General features: G+C 40.5%; 1 protein-coding gene across 5 annotated transcripts in view; it reads right to left on the reverse strand.

Annotated features, from left to right (window-relative positions):
* The window catches only part of diaph2 (diaphanous-related formin 2), a 372,939-nt gene that overhangs the window by 327,518 nt on the left and 26,001 nt on the right, over nucleotides 1–19,420 (reverse strand). For 4 of the 5 annotated variants that reach the window (XM_030103500.1, XM_030103505.1, XM_030103488.1 and 1 more), the window contains one exon: nucleotides 18,125–18,145. The exons of the other annotated variant lie outside the window; for it this stretch is intronic. In XM_030103500.1, coding sequence (XP_029959360.1) covers nucleotides 18,125–18,145 — 21 coding nt within the window. The remainder of the gene's footprint in view (nucleotides 1–18,124; nucleotides 18,146–19,420) is intronic. 5 annotated transcript variants of the gene reach the window in all.

Genomic DNA, 19,420 nt, shown 5'->3' on the forward strand with positions numbered 1-19,420 from the left:
GAGCCCCATAACAGCCACCAAGTCTTCTGAGCTTTAACACTCTGGTATGTTTTTTTCTTTTCTTTTTTTTTTTTAATGTGAAAATGAAGCTTGAGGCTATTCCATAGTGTATCAATCAGTGTGACTGAGGTTTGAAGATGCATGAAACAAACCAGTGGGCAGGGGAAGTGGATGTGTGTGTGTGTGTGTGTGTGTGTGTGGTTGTTGTAGTGGGAGGTTCTCATCAGTATTTTCCCAGAGCATAGGGTCAGCACAATTGCAGTACGATTCTCCCCCCTAGTTGCCATGCATGAAGCTTCTGTCAACAGACCTGAACCATCTGTCTTGTTATTTACCACATCCTCGGGTTTTTTTTTTCCAAAACCCAAAACTCCACTTCATGTTTTCTGAGAGGAAATACATTTATGAATAAAATAAAAGAATAATAAAAGGCGTAGATTAAGCAACTTTTCAGAAGACAACTTTGTGAAGTGTTTTGTGGTTTAAACTGTTTGCAATTTTCCCACAAAATTGTAAATTTCACTGCATTGTTTGATGAAAATTCATAAAAATATGCATGTTCAATTTACTAAAGTAAAAAGGTTCAACGATTTGAAAATCCCTGCTTTTCTAATATCTGTTTTAACATATGAATGTGTTTTGAAAAAACAGTGTTATATTATTTTACTGGTTTATGTGAAGCAAATTTGAAAAGAAAAAAAATACTTCAAATTTTTTTTCTCAGAAAGTGTTTTTTAAAAGGGTCCTTTCATTTGTATTCTGTTGTTCAGGTATTTATAAAACATTTTAATCAGTCCCTTTAAATGTAATAAAATCAGGAAATCCAAGTACAAAAGGTCTAAGGGGAACAAAACCTTTTCTCTCTTGTATGAAGCAACATGCTCAACATGTCAAAATGCCTTTTTTTTTCGCCCTTTTTAAACCTGAAGATCTGTCGTGAAATAAAAGACTCATTTAAATGCATGTGACTCCCCAATCCCTACTAAAAGAAATGCTTTCCAGAACTCCCTATTAAAATGTTTTGGTCGTGTTCAACTGTCGGAGACAAGTCAGAGAGTGATGGAGACGAAGGGAACGAAAATGAAAGAGGAATTATAGTGATTAAACTAGTACACACAAAAGATTCATGCTAACCATGCATGGCGAATGGCTCTCACACCTAAAGTGAGGGCATCGTCTTTAATCAGAGGGTAATTTATTGACTCCCATTTACAAAGCTATAATACTAGTGATCAAGTCCGTCAACCGTAAAATGCAATAAACTAGGGAAGTGTTTTGTGAACAAAGGCAAATAACAAGGCCACACACATCATTGTGCTCCCTTCATATTCCATTGGATTGCTTCCAAATGTGTTTTTGGGCTCAGACGTTAGTGCCATGTGCTTCCGGGGTCAAAGGTAAGAGTGTCAAATCATCGCTACATGCCCTCACTCCAGTGTTTGAACTCTCGGCACTAATTTTCACCCGAGGCAAGGCAAGTCCGAGCTTAAAACTGGCACGAGAGACAAAGACTGTAAAAACGTGTCCTGATACATCCAGCTGACTCTGCAGTCCGTCCATAACATTGGCAGTGTTACTCCGATGCCTCTCTCCGTAAATTAAGCCATTAATGCAGCTGCCAGCCATCATCGCTCTGCAGAAATTTGATCTACTGACGAGCCGGTTGTTACAAGAAAAACACACCTGGCCGGCAGCGGCAGAAAGGTCCGAGCACACACTCATTTTCACGTAAGGCACAAGACAATCAGGCTGCAGATGGCGTGAAGATCCCGCACTGTTTATTCCCATCGCCGTTTCACAAGTTATTTTTCCTCTCATCGGAGGCACAATTTCTTGTCCATCAGGGAGAACAAAGCCATGTAATTGGCTGCTTCCCCACTTGAGCCCCAGATAGCACAATGTTAATAACAAACTGATGAGAAATTCATTAGGGCTCCAAATAAAAACAATCTCTCCTCGATAAGAAGCGAGTACATTATAATTAAACTGATGCCTCACCGTTTTCATTAGGCCGTGGAGCCTGAAAACTTGAAGACTGAACCACTGAGATGGATGCAATTAAGCGCGATTGTTTTACAGCACATCTGAGTCTGAAGTATAAAACAGAGGCGCCAAGTTAATACAATAGGTGACCATGCAGCGGGGGGTGGAGGCGAAGAAGCATCCTAAGAGTTATTTTGGAAATTAGCTGACCACAGAGGCGCATCGTGGCAGCTTCAGTCCACGGTCTGCGGGAACTGGTCAAGTCAGGATTACTTACACTGCTGACTACTCAGAGGAAGAGACAAGCTGGAGAGTGTAATTAGGCAGATCGCTTCTCCCTGTCGTGAACTCGCTTCTCCATCACCTCACCTCAGAGACTCCTTCCTTTCTATCCTCTCTTCCTCACTTTTTTCAGATACATAAAACCATCCACTTCCCCATCCACCTCTTTCCAACTGTCTTCCTCTTTGCCCCATCTGGGTGTAAAATCCCTCAATGGCTTCGCAGAATTCTCAGATGGCCAGCTTCAAAACTGGCAGAAAGGAGGAAACAAAGGGATGAAAAGCACAGATTTCTGTGTACTTCAATGCCCTGTGCTTGTTGTGGCAAGGGAAGGAACTGCTTGCTTTATAGCTGTCAGTGATGCCCTGGTAAACCCCAGTCTGCCCACTGGAAGAAGGAAAAAAAAACTCCAGACCAACACCAAAGCGTGGCATCAAGAATCAAATGCTCCCTCGCTTCCCATCGCAGCATCAACACCAACATCCACCAAAAAAAAAAAAAAAGACAAACCACCTCACTAAGAGGCACAACCACTCATATAAACACACATGCATAAAATGAGAGTCCGCAGGACAATATGAATGGGACCACTCGATATCACCAGTGAATACATTGTATTGCACTTCTGTTAGACGTTTTGAATGTCGGAGCACAATAGCGGACATCCTTGCTCCAGAAAAGCCTTGCTTTCACAGGCAAGGTAACTGGGAGAAAAACTAATAGCCTTCACTCTCTCAAACTGAAACGCAATATGAGGCAAACAGAAACATGCAGTTTAAACCCACTCCGCCCATTTGTAAAGAAAAGCCATTTTGTGCAAAGACATGGGGGTCAATTCACAGATAGGAAACTGTGTACACTAAGCATTAGCCCACTGACAAACACTAAAAATGGCCTTAATGTCCACAAATTGCACTCCTTACAACTACCATGCAACGCCGCTCTGAGTTATGGCCGCCTTCCCGTTTGCTGGCATTCCATATACAAGTTGCAATGGCAAAAGGAAAGAGCCACAATACTTAAACTGTCAGCCGAGCATATGGATGGATGGAGCTATTGTGGTTTGACCTCAGGGAAGGAGGGGGGGCAAGCAGGTCACGCTAATGTGGACCAATAATCTCTCGCAGAGTCATTAGGATGATCAATGCTATTCTAATGAGATAACATCTGGAACAAAGGACCCTAATAGCAGACAGCTGCTGGGCAAAGTGAGGTAATTAGGGGAACATTCGCCGAGGCTAACTAATGTTGCAGCCATCGTGCCCAGGTTTGGACCCCACCCGGTTAACATCCAAAAAACAACATGTTGAATATTGCATATCTCCTCTGATAACTAATCACGGCATTGTAATATCAGTGGTAATGCATGAGAGAGAAAGCATGGGAGTGGGAGGCAGGCATACCTCAAAATCTCAGCTTGACATGAATGCTTATCGAGCGGCACTAAATTGGTCAATTATGGAGAAAATCTGTTTTGAGGTAACCTTTCAGCTTATTAAATAAGCTATAAATCAATCTCTGCTGCAGAATGAGTTGCTGGCTTTTAATGAGCGAACGTGTCTAATACATCTTCTTTTTTTTTCGTTCTTGTTTTTAGTGTGCGTGTGTGTGTGTGTACACGCGCACAGGAACAAAATGCATACTGACTGCAGGTGGAGAATAAATATTCTGTGCAGTTTTGTAAAGTTTGCCACAACTTCCAAGTAGCACGCTGGTGATTCAAGTGGCTGGATGTAAGTGGCTCTATTAGAGGACAAATAAAAAAGCGAACAAAAAGATCCCCCTCCAAACACTGCCTATGCATGGAAGCGGGATCCAATTAGTCTTATGCATGGAACAGAAAATAATAGAGAGCAGCGTCAAAAAGGAACTTCTTAATAGTCCCTGTAAAAGTGTCTGTACAAGACTTGGGTGATCACGAATAAATATAATTACTATGAACAAAGAAAGCTGTGTGGTCTCACATGAGTTTAAATGATACTCCATTGTTGGACTCCAAAGCATTAATTACATATAATAAGGAAAATGGAAAGGATGAAAGACCTTTCAGAATTTTTAATCTTTGTAATCCAGCTCTGTGCTGGATGTATGTACACTACTGTGCTTACCAGTGTATCTTTATACAATAAAGTGTCTTACTTTTGTAAAAACAGTGATAGTTTTTTTAAAGTGAATAAAGTTTGAGATCCATGATAGTATATTTGTAGACGTTTGAGCTGTTTTAAAGCATGCACCTACTATAATAATTAGAGACAATATAAATTATCTAAATTAATAAAATTCTTGCAGAAATTAAAAATGGCAAATACTACTTAACCCTAAAAAGTAATTAAAAAAAAAATACTTTCAGTCTTGCATTTATTCATGTAGAGTTTTCAGTTTTTTCTTCAGCAATAGCACCGTTTAAATATAAATTTGCCTACATTTATAAATTGGGGGACAAAATGGTTCTTTAATTGTTAACGCTGAACTGAAAAAATGAAAACATTACTGCAATTATCAAATCTAGTTCTGTAAACTGCTCCAACAAAAACTTAAATGTAAAGCAGTGGCATCAAGTTCATTTCAGTCGGAAACAATATGTAGTTAGAAGATATATGAAATCATTTGTTCTCAAAGGGTTTGTACATAAATAACCAACATTTTTATTGGATTTTCTTTTATTTATTGTAAAAATAATTTATGCTGATTGGATGCACGTTTTACAAATTCTAAACAAGTTTCTTTCATAAAAATTTTCAAATCATTCCAGTCACTGTTTCTTCTTCCGATTTCAGGGGAAAAAAAACTTCTGCACCTTGTTTTCACAAACACATCCTAACATCAGGGATTGACACTAAGGCCGTTTCTCTAGCTGGACTTCACTGCACTACTAATCTCTGCCAGCATTGTTGTCATCTGTGGTTTCAGTTTTGGGTCTTAACCTTGCTCAATTATCACAAAAAAAAAAAAATATGAATAACATTTACTTTTACTATTAAAAGGTTTTATGTTACAATTCTACTTGGAAATTCTACTTGAAAACTGGCCAGTGGATCAGTCTCGGTTCATTTTCGAAAACCATGACTTAATAAAAAACCTACTGGAAAATCATTTTTATTCTTAAATAGTAATGGATCAGAATAAAGTAATTCTTGCATTTATTTTCCTTCATGGAGACTTTATATCAGCAGAAGTGCTGGTTGTATGTCGTTTTTTTGGGAGGTGTAGCAAATTGCTCTAACTGAATCCATCACTACACTGAAAAAACCTTCAGATTTCTCATGCAGCATTTTGTAGAAACTAAAATACCCATGGTTTTTTGTTTGAATAATGACGGAAATACCATATGAATAAAAAATAGCATACAAGGAAAGCAGTTGCTGAAAAACTTTTTTTTTAATTCACGTTCAGATTTTTTTTTTTTTGCTCTGCAATGACTTCTACGCTATTCAAATAATTTCAATAAATTTGAACCAAAATCCATCACTGCACCGATTCCATTATATTTGCTTAGTGTGCCTCTTACAGTGTATGAAGAAGATACTGTATACACTAGAAAAGCCACATTAGTATGGGTGGTTAGGGAAATGGGAAGAAACAACATCAGGGTTTGAGTGCAGTCGACACTGCAACAGCACTATTCCTCAGAGAGCACGACAGTGGCGGTGAAAAAGCTTCCAACTAACAGTAATTGGTTTTAAAATAATAGAATTCATTACAGTTATGGCGCTTGTTCAGAAATGCAAACAGGGGAAGAAAAAAACATTCACTAGAGACTTGAGCTGAACTGCTTCTCTAAAAACCATGGGGAGATGAAAGGCATAATTCAAATGACAATTTTAGAACCTTTAGTTCATTTATATCAGAAGCTCAGAAGATGTTGCTGGGATAATAACATCAAGATTTTTTTTTTTCCTCCTGCTCTTTTGTTCTAGTTGCAGGGCTTGGAAGGAACTTTTTCCCTCTCAATTTCATTCTTTTGTGGTGGCAAATTCCTCCTCCTCACACAGAGACATGTGAGGTGACACACAAACAATCTAGCAAACAACACCCGTCGGCAGCAGAGACAGCCAACTGAAAGCTAACATGGGAAATCTTGACAGGAAAGAAGAAAAACACCTCACACATGACACTGAATTTGCTGCTTGTCTTATTAAATGACTGTGTAATTATACACATCAGGGATCTGCATTGTAAGGTCCTGTGTTTTTATGACATCCAGTTGCAGACTTTCTGATTCGAGGCCAGTCCTCCCAGGTGTGAAGAAGACATTCAGCCAATCGGCATTAGGAAAGATTATTCCTCAAGACCACTGTGGACATAAAGAGAGAGGTCAGCCATCTCAACATGATTGGATGTCACCTCGCATGCTGCGTCTATGGCCGACATCAAGGACATCGCTATTTGTAACACTATACATCTGCCATCAAATCAGCCTCCAGCCAATATCAAGTAATTGGCCCCATTCGACGGAAGCGCCGCAAACAATGTGACTAAGAATTGATGGAGTCCAAAGCCTTTCCAACACGTTTGAAAATACCTGCAGGGATGATATCTTTTTGCTCTGTTTTACTCACATTTATTTGGCGGAGTACCTGAAGAAAAACAAGTCCGCCATATGGCTGTGCATTAAAGATTGATGAGGTATGTTAGTGAGGGGCACCTGAGCCGAATGACAAGGTGGAAGGAGTCGAAAAAGTGAGCGCGGCATGGTGTGGAGAAGCAATGGGCTACGGTTAAGGCTCCCTCGGCCACCGTGGTCTGTGCTAGAGGACCAGCTGAGCCACCATGGAGAGTCGCACTTGACCACGGTGCTGTGTTTTGTCAGGAGCTGAGTGGGTGTTCGTAGGCAGGTACGCTTCGCGTAGACCGGTTTGTTCAAGAGAGAGATGAAATATGATGTCCATACCTCAGAGGGGAAAAAAAAAACAACGGAATCCAGGAAAAGAATAAGATGGTGATGTGGTGTCAGTGAGTCCGCATAATGCATAAAGGGATACACAGAAACAACCACAGGGATGGACGGTGTGCTTCTGTTAACACTACTGACGTGGTCTTGGTACGGGGCTCCATCGGTTCGTCAGTATGAAGCCGGTCTCATGAATAATTCAAACAGGTAATCCAAACTGTGGTCACTACAACAGGTACAGTTCATTGCAGGTAAGGCTTCCAGATTCGACAAGAGCACATTAAAGAGAATAAAAGTGAAGGTGACACAGTAGAGGCTGGCCAAAGTTAAAGCCTCTCTCACTTTTATGACTGTGTATGAGAATGATAATAATGACAAATCCAGCCTCTTTTTTTTCCCCTCTTTCATCCGCCATAGGAAGGTGAGAGTATTGATTAGAAAAGACAGACCAATTTGAATGCCGTTGAGCCATTTCACACTAATTCTTACCTTTAAAGATCAGACGTCTAACAAATTGCATTAGTGGCACACCATAGCGGGTCTTTTACATGGACTGAGAGAAACCCATTAGGTCAATTCCATAGCAACAATGTGGCTTTTCAGCCCCTATGTAGTGCACCAACCCAACGGACAATTGAATGGGCACCCACTGCCACCAAGTGCTGGCCTTCAGTACTACAAGGCTGGCTGGAGAACTGCAGCTGTTGCCATGTGCCTGAATAGAGGCAGACCCTGATCAGACTTGATTAGCCACTCCAACGCTCCAACGTAAAGAGCAGTGCCGTGAAACACTCATAAATAACTATCTCGGTACTGCTATTCTCCTTCACTGGAAAGTAGAAAATGTAGGCTGTGCACGATCGAAGGCAGACAAAGAAGAAAACCAAATCATTTGCTCAACTGTGTGACCAGCTTGCCAGTTTAAGAATGCAGAAAGCAGCCAGCATGCACAAGTTAAGAAGTATTGCCAACTCACTCAGGATAAGACGCTCATTCTTTGTCACAGCTGAGCTATGATTTACCAACTAACTTTTAAGTAAGCAACAACAAACGGTGTCTTTATATCGAGCACACTTACTCTCATTAACTCATTTTGCGGAGAAGCAGTAAAAGGTGTTATATCCACCACATGCTGCAGGTAAACAGCTAACTCGGTGATCAAATGTTGCCCTTTTTTAAACAATAAGATTCCTCTCTCTCGAGCGTCCTCAGGAAAGAAACTGCAAGCCCGACAACAACACAGCAAGTGATCTGGCCTTGATCATGTCACCAATCATTACAGCACAGAGCTGTCGAGGGAATCAGGGGGAACCTGGCTGTTGATGAGGCGATTATGTGGCTTTACTCTTGTGCGTCCAAGTATGACAGTGCTATGAAAGCACAGTATCTCATAGGCAGAGTGTGTGGCTTGTTAGCACTGGGTTGTGCTGAGTGGACTGGATGGGGGAGCTGGAAGTTGTTCCCACAGGTCTTGGTTGGGCTTACTGCAAGCGGAGAGCAGATTATTCCAAGTTGTCAATGCGGCTCTAAATATACGACATCTACTCAAACTTTTGTTGTTTTTATTGCGCCGCAGCCGAGGGTCCTTGTCAACAGCTGGCTGCTTGTTTCTGTTTGACCTAACCCACGCAGTAGCAAAATGGTGATATTACAGATCAGCAGAATGTATGCGATCCTTACATTGAAATGCAAGTCGGTGTCAAGTCTGCATTTAGAATGGGTAAGAATACACAAGGCGGTGGCAAGGTTACGAGCAGGAGCACATTATCACATCAGCCTTTGCGAGTATTCTCCATGCAAATCTTGACATACTCCGACAGAGCTCACATTTCACAGAGATCGCACTGAATAAAAAAGAAAAAGAAGAAGAAAAAAACGCTCACTCCATCAACCAAAGCAAATAACTTACTAAATATACACAGATGTAGAGGATATCGAAAAGCTAAAGAAGCAAATAAAGAAATCGGGAGTGACTGGAGGAGCAAGCAACCATAAAACATGGGGAAACACAAAATTTCACAGCTGTGTGAACAGTTAAAGCAGATGCGATGGGATGTGATGGTGGATGCATACAGAGAGGCGGGATGTAAAAATATGCTATAAAGTTTATGGAGCCTAATGCGGCCCTGCAGGAGCCTCCCGCCGAGCTGAGCATGCCGACAGTGCTGTTGAGTGTGTGACAGAGCTGTGGGGGAGAGATGTACAACTGAGAGCATAGCCAGTATTCACAAGCTCCATCACTGGTGTAGGGATGTGCATACAGAACATAAAATTCACAGATATGCAATCAAGAGAACTAAGAATCCTATTTTTTCCCTCTGTGCCCGAGACTAAAATACTCAGTGTCTGTCCCTCCTGCGCAATATCTAAATCCAAGCTGTAATATCCAAGTCTACTGGAAGTGCATGGAGAAAAACAGAAGTACTTACCACACGCACGCACGCACGCAGACACACAAATACAAAGACACTATAACGCACTACCATTGCCACTGTTCAATCCAATATCAGCATACTGTGACCAGCCTTTCATGTTCCCTTCAAAATAACTAGATCCTGCTCTCCTCTTCTGATTGAAGAGGAATGATTGTTTCTGCCTTTGAAAAGACATATGTTACATGAAAAAAAGATGCGTGAGAGAAGAAGGAAGGAAGCCTAGAAGAGAGCAAGAAGAGAAAGAGAAATCATACAAATACAGAAATGGAAAACAAAAAAAGACAACTGCTGCTTAAAAAAAAAAAAAAAAAAAAAAAGTAACCTCTTTTCTCATCCACAGTGGGAGATGTTGTTGACTTAATCCCACCCACACAGCCCACCCCTCTGTCACAGCTAAACCTTGCTTCTTCCACAACCCACAAAGGTCAATCCAACCACAAATGCCTGGAGACAAGCCATTCAGTGAAAAAAAAAATAAAGGAACTTTATATGATAAATAACATGCAGGCTGGGATGTTCAACATTATGTGACAACTGCAATGCAAAAGATATAACTGATCAATTTCTGTTAAATATTAATCGCAATTTTGCTAATTCATCGATACTACACATCACTTTAGCCGTCTATATCTCTATCATTTTCACAGTTAAATATGTTTTCTGTGTTTCAACTGGATTTCAAAGTGCTAGGTCTCAGATTTATTATGAACCGGCTTGTGACAATATTGAAACAAAACATGTGGGAAATATTAAAATATCAACACATACTCTCCCAACAGCAAAGCTAGAAAAGTAATTGCACACTTGATTAAATGCTTTTGGGCATCTGTGCGTTTATCTAACAACATTTTATGAAGATAAGCTCACGTGTGGCTCACGGTCTCCGAGACTTACTGAAGCGCTCTCTATCACTGTGAGGAAAAGAAGAGACGGTGTTTCTTAAGAGAAGAATAATGAAGTTAAAAAAGAGTTAAAGTTAAGCTATTAAAGATAGCTGGTGTGCTAAAGCTAATATTGGAGCACCAATATTTAGTGTACTAATATTTTACACACATTCACCCTGAGAGACTCAGGTAAGCTTCAGAGTCCAGTAGAAAAGGACGTTTCAGTTTTGACACATCGGTCTATAGACAGATAAAACAAAGAGCAGGCCATCCCAAAATGAGGAGATAAACAACACGTGGGAACTAAAGCAATAGGTCATGACACAGAGAATAGCACATCATCTGTTAAACATGAGTAGTTTCTGTTGTGACCTGGAAAAACACAGCAGGTTGTGGAACTGGCCCACTGATATTTATTGATGATTTCACTGCAAACCAGAGCAAAAGGATGAATGCAGGACCTTTCAGATTCAGCCAAATGCCTCAAAACTCACCAGGAAACATTTCATCATTCAGCAGGCCAACGAACCCAAACATACTGCCAAAGCAACCAAGGCTTGCTTTTCTTTCTTTTTTGTCAGGTGAAGGGGAGGAATATCTTCAGTCAGCTCAGTCAGTCATCTCATTTCAGTCTGAGCAATAAATTCTGCTCACTCAAGACCAGATTAAAGGCAGAGAGACCCACACAACAAGTACAAGGTGGGGATGGCTGCACCGGGGGCCTTAAAGAGCATCGGCAGGGAGGACGCGAACCGTCTGCGGATGTCTATGAGTCAACCACTTCAGGCAGTCATTTTGACTTGATTTGACCTGATGTGTTGTTCATGAATTGTTCTCATCATGTAAACATTGAACTGTATGGGCTATAACTCACTTTGCATTTTCTTTATATCGACGTAAAGCGAGCTCCCAAGTATACATTAACATATCGAAAATGTGTGCTTGCAGAACAAAACTGTGATGAGAAAAACATAAATCCAATAATATCTGAGTTTGGAAATGCACTGAATTCATTTGGGAAAGTGCAAGTCATCCACATAACAAAATATATTACCAGAAATGTCAGTAATCCTCCATAATACACTGAAAGTGGAAATGAGGGTTGTAATTTCTTATTTTAAGAGTCACAAAGAAACAGCAACTTTTTTACTCATCCACCAGTCCGCCTCAGCCTGGAGCTGATCCCAGCCAACTGAGGGTGAAGGCAGAGTTCAACCTGGACAGGTCACCAGTCCATCACAGGCCAAACCAAGAGAGACAGATAACCACACGCGCTCACACGCACACCTTCGGGCAATTTAAAGATGCCAGTTAACCTGAACCTCATGCTTTGAGACTGTAGAAGGAAACCTTCGTCCCTGGGAGAAAAACCCACACTTGGACACGGGGGGAAACATGCAAACTCTGCAGGCAAGTGGTGCTAACCACAACCACATCAGTCATTATTATAGCACTCACAAGGTCAACCTTACCATGCAGATGAAAAGGGCCATACCATGCATGGTTTGATTATCGTATTTTTTTTAACACTATAAGTTGCGCCTGAGTATAACTTGAATCTGCCGAAAAACAGAAATGGGGAAAAAAAACATATAGTTTATGTTGTAAGACGTGAACCTTTTCAAGTTAAAATGGAAAAATTCCATTGTGTTTTTGGTGTTCGCTTACACAACAGCAGTGCTCAGAACCATGCATTTTTCTAGAAAACACTCCGACTCAATCTAACAGCTACTTAATATTTGTTCTCACTGTGGTATGCAGCCTACCATTAAATACAATGCAATGAAAAGTATGATTATGATTTGTAGAATCAGAGAGGATAAAAATGCAAAGTTTCCTGACTTTTATTTGTCAAAGGCTGTGCTTAAAATAACGAGCAAAGCAAAACACCTTGGACATATATTAACAGATGACTTGTCTGATGATGACGATATAAACAGACCATGTAGAACATTATTTGCTCAGGCAAACTTTCTGGCGCGAAGACTCGGTTCTTGCACTGATAAAGTGACAATTGTGTTGTTTAAATCATACATCACACCACTGTACACAGCTCACCTTTGGACTAAGTACAAAAAAGGAACACTGCAAAGACTACAGGTGGCCTCTAACAACGCTTTACGTGTGCTTCTTAGGAGGCCAAGATGGACCAGTGCGAGCGAGATGTTTGTTACAGCTCGAATTAACACGTTGCAAGCCACACTGCGAAAGCTTATGTATAATTTTATTGGTAGACTGAATAACTCATTGAATGTCATTATCTTATCACTGGTGAACATTGGCTGCAGTGCCATTCGCTATCAGTCTGGGATGTGGAAGCACTGGTACAGCTGTCTCTTTAATGGGACCTCTTAAATGTGTTTGTATTTTTCCTGTTTTTATTGTTTCTTCGTTTCTTACAATGTGTGTCTATATTGGACCTTGTGTCCAGAATAAAGCTGAAATGAAATGAAATGAAATAACACAACTTTTTAAAATATGGGTGTGTTTGTACTCCCCATTCTTAATGATTAGAGCACACTGTTCCTGGCACACATCACTACAAACATAACCAACAGCACCCACTAGTGGCCTGGCATGCTAACTACTTTGTTTTCAGGGTTTTAGACGTTTTGGCGTAAACAGATATTGTTTCTGAAAAAACGCTGCCATCTTTATCACGGTAATAGTTTTTCTGCTTTTCAGCTGCATTTTATTTGTTCATTTTAATCATTATTAGTTCAAATTCTGCTGTGTAGTTTTTTCTTTTAACTCAAGTCATCTTTATTCCCTTCATTAAGGTAATAAAAAACAAAATCAAAGCCCATACATAACTTTAAATTTAGTCCTGCCATCAAACTGTCAATTCTCATCCATTGTGTTCATCTTCGCGGGAGATATCAACTCATGCTTCCATCAGTCAATAAGCTTTCACATATTTGTCTGAGGACAAGGACCTTATGAAAAAGAGATCTCACTTCAAAGTTAAATCACAGGTGAACCTCTAGCCTGACCCGGATTGGCCGGAAATACCAGACAACAAAAATAACCACTGTGAGCACACAAAGTCCTTCTCAAATATACTTTAAATTTAAATGAAAGAAAAACTTTCCAACATGTACCATGAATATTATCATCAAGTGTGTTATTTATTGATTGTGCATAAAGATATTGTTAAATTATCTGTAGCCAAGTAAATAAAGATTTTCCTGCGAAGCATTTTTTGAATGCATATTGCTCTCCAGAAAGAAAGAAAAAAAATAGGAATTTAAAATATAAAAGATTAAAACTGTTCAAACTCATAACAAGACAGAAAAGTAGAAGAAACTCCGAACTTGTGGTGGTGGTGGTGGTTCAAATCAATAAGACAGAGCGATAACAGCAGGTGATTAATAATTTTTGCCCGTGCCACCTCGTCTCCATTCATTTGAAAAGGAGCGCAGGGCACGGCCGGCTCCCTCCGCATTGACAGCCCCAGATACTGAGCAGGTCTGTAAAAGATGTGTAACTCAGTGACGCTTTAAAAGTTAAAACAAGGATTTAAAAATGAACTATAAAACTGACAGGAAGTCAATGAAGGCACTTTAAAATTGGCATGATGTGAGTTCACTTGTGGGAATTTGTTGAACGGTGTTGTTAAGTATTCCACCAGCAGGAGCATAAAGGTACTCTCCAACACATAACCGTGCTCTTCAGCTATCCAATAAAGCAAAGCTGGAAAAAAAAAATGAATCTAATTATTATAAAACAATTTGAGTCAATGAGGCAGCAAATATTCAATATCCATTAGAAATGACAGCAGACTCCCGATTTGCTGATACTCTTCACAGCAGTAGTTTGTCAAATAAATCCTTCCTCATCTCACTCCCACACAACTTTTTATGTCAGTCAGATGAACTCTAAAATATGCTTTCAGCCAATCAAAGAAACATCTTATTCAAACAGTCCCCTCCAGAACATGTTTCCTTGATCTTAATTTAAAATAGACTCTATGGTGAACACTGGCTCAGGGCATGGGAGGCACACGCTATTGATTAATTTTTCATTGCCGTTCTTTTAAAGCACCAAGGACATGTGCCACATCAAATCTGCTCAACCCTCGGCACCCAGTTTAATAGCTTGCTTGAAACAAAAAGTCTTTTGAGGCATGTGGTTTTAAAAGGTAAAGAGGGGAATGAAGGAGGGAGGGCGCCTTGATTTCCTTTCAGGCTCGCCATATTTCTTTTCCTTTTTTTTTTTTTTTTTCCTAAAGGTCCTTCGCAAGCACTCCTGGCACAGTGAACGAGCACTTGATTGGAGCTAAAGAGGAGCCAGATGTCTGCCTCATATCCTTTTTTTTTCTCCCTATCTTTTCCTGTGTCCCTTGTTTCCCATCTGGATGTTGTGAAGTCTTCTATTCTGTTCTGAGGGTAACTATTCGTTTACTGATTTTCTAAAAAAACTCCTCGTAAAACATGGGCACAGGTAGCACAACTCATATCCACTCAACCAAATTCAGCTCGTGAAGCAAAACAAATTCTGAGCAAAGATATTATCAAATTGGGAAAACACGTGTTAAATAAAGGTTGAGGTTTTTTTTTTGTTTGTTGCTTCTTCTTTTTTTGCCCCCACTCCACAATGACAAAATATTGCTTGATTTCAGGCTTAAGAGAGAAGAGAATGTGTCATTTGGGATTATTTAGTTTAAACAAAAGTTGGGTAGAAGGCAAAGGCACATTATGCTGATTTCCATCATATTAAGCTTAATCGGGGTACAAGGCTCATTCAATGTAAAACACACATATATAATAATAATAATAAAAAAAATCTTTCTGTCAAGCTGAACCGAACAAACCCTGCTTGGTCTCCAGCACTTCTACTCTTCCTCAGATAAGGTATAACAGACAGATGTATAGATGAGAAGCCATAGAGAGAGCTCTTTGTCGGACTGGCATTGATGACCTTGCAGTCGATCTGAGCTATTTTCTATGACAAATCTATGCTACATTTCTCAGGTCATTTCTTTTTTCAAAACATAATTCCAACCATTACTTAAGTGTCACCTAGCATTTGAATACTGTATTGCAGCAGCCATACGCTACGATAAAGAGGTTAGTATTAGATACGTCCTTAGACATGCATTTAAAAAAAAAAACACTTATGGTTGTAAAGAACGAAGCCAGTCTGCTGCAGTGCAGCAGACATGACCTCAAATGACCTTTAGTTTCAGGTCAGGCACCGGTTGCTGCTTGGTCTAATCCTCGTTCTCACTACAATACTGAGGGATGTTCGGTGCTTGTTTACACAGCCACATTAACCGCGACCACCTGACGTCTCCAAGCTGGCCGGCACGTTTCCACGGAAATATACGGTCATCTGTCCAGTCACATATATATTGATCTAAAGACTGTTTGTTTTGGGGGGGGTTTAAACCCCTGATCAGAAAAGCTCTTTCGCTCGCAGTCTCAGAAGCGCCTGAGTAGCAGAGCCTGTCATTGGCAATGCAGGGAGACAGAACGGAAGTCTACTTTCACACAACGCTGCAGGAGCCATTGATGGATTGTTACAATATGGCCTTTGACTTGTGACTTAAATCAGGCGGGGGTTTTTTTTTTTTCTTTTTGTTTTTTTAACAGAGGCCGATGCTATAAAGCCATTGTGGCGATGAGTAAGCTGCTGCGGCACACTGCATAAAGGGGAAATGTCGAAACCACCTGAACTGTTGAACTTCATCTGCAGGCATGCAGCTGGAGATGTATGTGTTCCTCATATTTTAGTTCGTCTTGATTAAGGAGGTTGAGGGAGCAGATGAGACTCCGCAGTGTTGTACATTTACACAATGGTCAGAGTGGATTAAAGCCAATTCACACAGCCCTCTATTCCCATCTCTTTCTGCACCGAGCGAGGGAAAAGTGCCAGAGAGATTTCATGCCTCAGACAGAGGAGTTCCAGTTGCTTTTTCCCCCGATAGACAATTCTAACCGACACTTTCCTCCCAGCACATCTGAGAGCACTGTGTCCCACCGATGCACGCTGACAGCGTGAAAATGGGAATATGCCAGCAAAGCAGGGAGCTAACCGTAGCCCGTGATCGGCTAACCAGGCTAAATGCTTCTCCTTGTTTTCAGAGAGGCTGTTGAGAATGACAGCTTATAGCTTTCAGGATGTTATATCAGGAGGACTACTGCAGCGGGATTGAAACAAAGGTTGCAGATGCAAGGTCAAATTTCAAGGAATCACACTGGAACTTTCTTTTTTCTTTTTACTGGTTGGCAGAACTTCTGCAACTAAGTCTCTAAATTTCAGGTGAGTAATCATGTCAAGAGCTGGCCTAATTTTGCCACATGCCACAGACTGAACACAATGTAGTCACTGCTGCTGATTGAGAGCTACTCCATCCAAGTCCACACAGGCCAAAGTGAAAAAAAAACCCAGTCTTCCCTTTAAGATAACCAAGCACAAAAGAACACTTCCACAAAGAAGCAGAAAATGCAATCGATACAAAACGTCTCAGTGAAATGCCTCAAAGAGTGAGGTTTGTCTGAGAGCATGGACAGAGCAGAGGCCAAGTCACAGTGCGCAGCTTTACCTTGTCTCTGTTTCTGTTGAGCTTTACAGTCCTCTTAATCCTTACAAGAGCTCTCAAAAGGCAACGAAACACCATTTAAAGCAACAATTCACCACTTGCCAAACCAATACAAAGGTTTCTTTTTTTTTTCTCTTCCAGAATCTTGAGAAAATCTCTAAATGTTCTCGGAGAAGTCAACAAGGTGATACTGCGTGGGAGGGAAAAAGCAATTGTCACATTACGGTGAATGGAAGTTAAGACGTAATTCCAATCAGGTCATAACATCAAACAAGTACACTGTTTCAACCTTCTGCAAACCAAGCTTAGTAGAATGATATTTAGAAAAAAGCGAGAATAATTCGGTTAAAAAAAAAAAAAAAAAAAAACTGCTATAATTTTTTTCTCTCTTAAACTCAGTGAGCTGCTGACAGCAAATTCAAATATATCACCATGAATACTTCCACTAAATTAATCTCTACCAATATATCTGCTCAAGGCAGATAAATTATTGGTGTAATATGGTTCTCTGGTGCGTGTGTGTGTGTGTGTGTGTGTGTGTGTGTGTGTGTGTGTGTGTGTGTGTGCTCAATGTCTTTTGGAGTGATATACATTCTCCGTGTGCATTTTGTCTCATAGACAAAAATAAGCACCATTAAATTCCCTGCGATGCACCGTCGCTCTCACGAACAGATTAGACTGAAGATTATGAGAATTTGTGAAAAAGCTCTCGCTCTTTGTTGGGAATACAATATTCAAATGCTAATAGATGTTACACCGCAATTTATTTTCAGAGGAAAAACAGCCAAAGCCAACAAAAGCCATCGCAGGAATTTTCGGCACGTGTGATTTTGAAATCCTTCATCTGAGCGCGATACAACTTCCGCGCAGCAAAGTGCGAGGAAGAGGCACTTTAACAATGTCAGAGATAAAAATACAAATAAAACTATTAAAATGACCTCACCTGAAGATTTCAAATAGTGCTCTTTAACTTCTTTCCAAAGCAATATGAGTTTGTGCGTGTGTTTGTGCATGTGTGTTTGTGTACGTGTGTGCACAGGCTGGAAGAGGACAGATACACAGAAGTAACAGGATTCAGAAGCCAAATAAATAATGGGATACTTACCGCAACTTTGCTCCCAGTTATCTGCATGCAGCGATCAGCGGAGAAGGTTAATGTGCAAAAAGACACAAACAGCACAATCATTAGTAGGCCAGAGAATGCTCTCCATTAAACGTTGAGGCATTAGCGCAACTGGCAAGACAATCAACACAATATTCACACAATTATAGCACATACTATACGACTACATTTTTCACATAGGAACATATAACTGTGATCACATGCTGAAGATACTGTCTGTGTTTGGCAGCTGCAATTTTGCCCCCAATTACAAACTCTCGATAAGACACAAAAGCACCCAAACATCAAGATCAACAAATTACCTTGAGAAGCGTGTACACAAACTGTGGCACGAGCAGCGGAAATGATGACTGAACATGTTTGGACAAGCTGATTTCCACACGAGGGATTAGTTAAATGATTGAAAGAGTGAAATATGATTGTCCTTGTGACGGACTGGTATGGATTCAATGATTCATTCCCCGAGTGAAACAGTGGCCAGAGTGGGCAAAGAGGCTGCAGAGTGTCTCTCTGGACCGAAATCAATCTGCTGCCATTAACGTTGGGCTTCAGGTGTCAAATTTGTGTGGCAGAGCTACCTTGAACTCATGCAGTCAGCACGATTCTCGGAGTTTAACCTTGTTATCTGTCAATAGTGGCAGGTAGCAGAAGTGATTTTCATTACTGCAACTGTGGGGCTTGTTTCACAGTAGGAGGGTGTCTGTCAGCAGAGTAAATATATTCTAATCTGTGGCTGAGCTCTTCTTTCTCTGCGACATGTTTTTCAGAGGAGATGCATTTTGATTGCAGGAAGTTACAAGCCACACTGAACTCCATGCTGTTTTTTTTTTTTTTTACCTCTTTGCAGTTGAGTTTGAGGAAAAAGAAGGTGGTAAAGCTCTCCCTTTCCATTTCTTTTACTGTCACTCTAAAACTCTGTGGCCATTTAAAGCTTGATTCCCCATCTCCACCACTCTACTGAGAGTTTATAACAGCCATAAAGTCTGCTTTATACCACCTGATCGCTAAAATACTACTTTTTAATCATGCCATGTATCCCCATCTTACCTGCTCCCAAGTAAATGCAGCATGTTATAGTTTGAGACTGGTGAACGTGTCGTCTAAACGCTGCAGGAAAGACGCGCCACACTGACAAAACTCAGGAGGGAGACATTCTCCACAGACGTTTGATTCAAAAACATGGAATATAATAATGTTTCTTTTACAGCAGCACAGCCAAAACTACAGACACTATCTTTAGAGTGCTCATACAGCAGTCTGGGAGGAGCTTAAGAGGGA

Source organism: Salarias fasciatus, chromosome 2, assembly GCF_902148845.1.
Source record: "Salarias fasciatus chromosome 2, fSalaFa1.1, whole genome shotgun sequence".
Classification (NCBI taxonomy): domain Eukaryota; kingdom Metazoa; phylum Chordata; class Actinopteri; order Blenniiformes; family Blenniidae; genus Salarias; species Salarias fasciatus.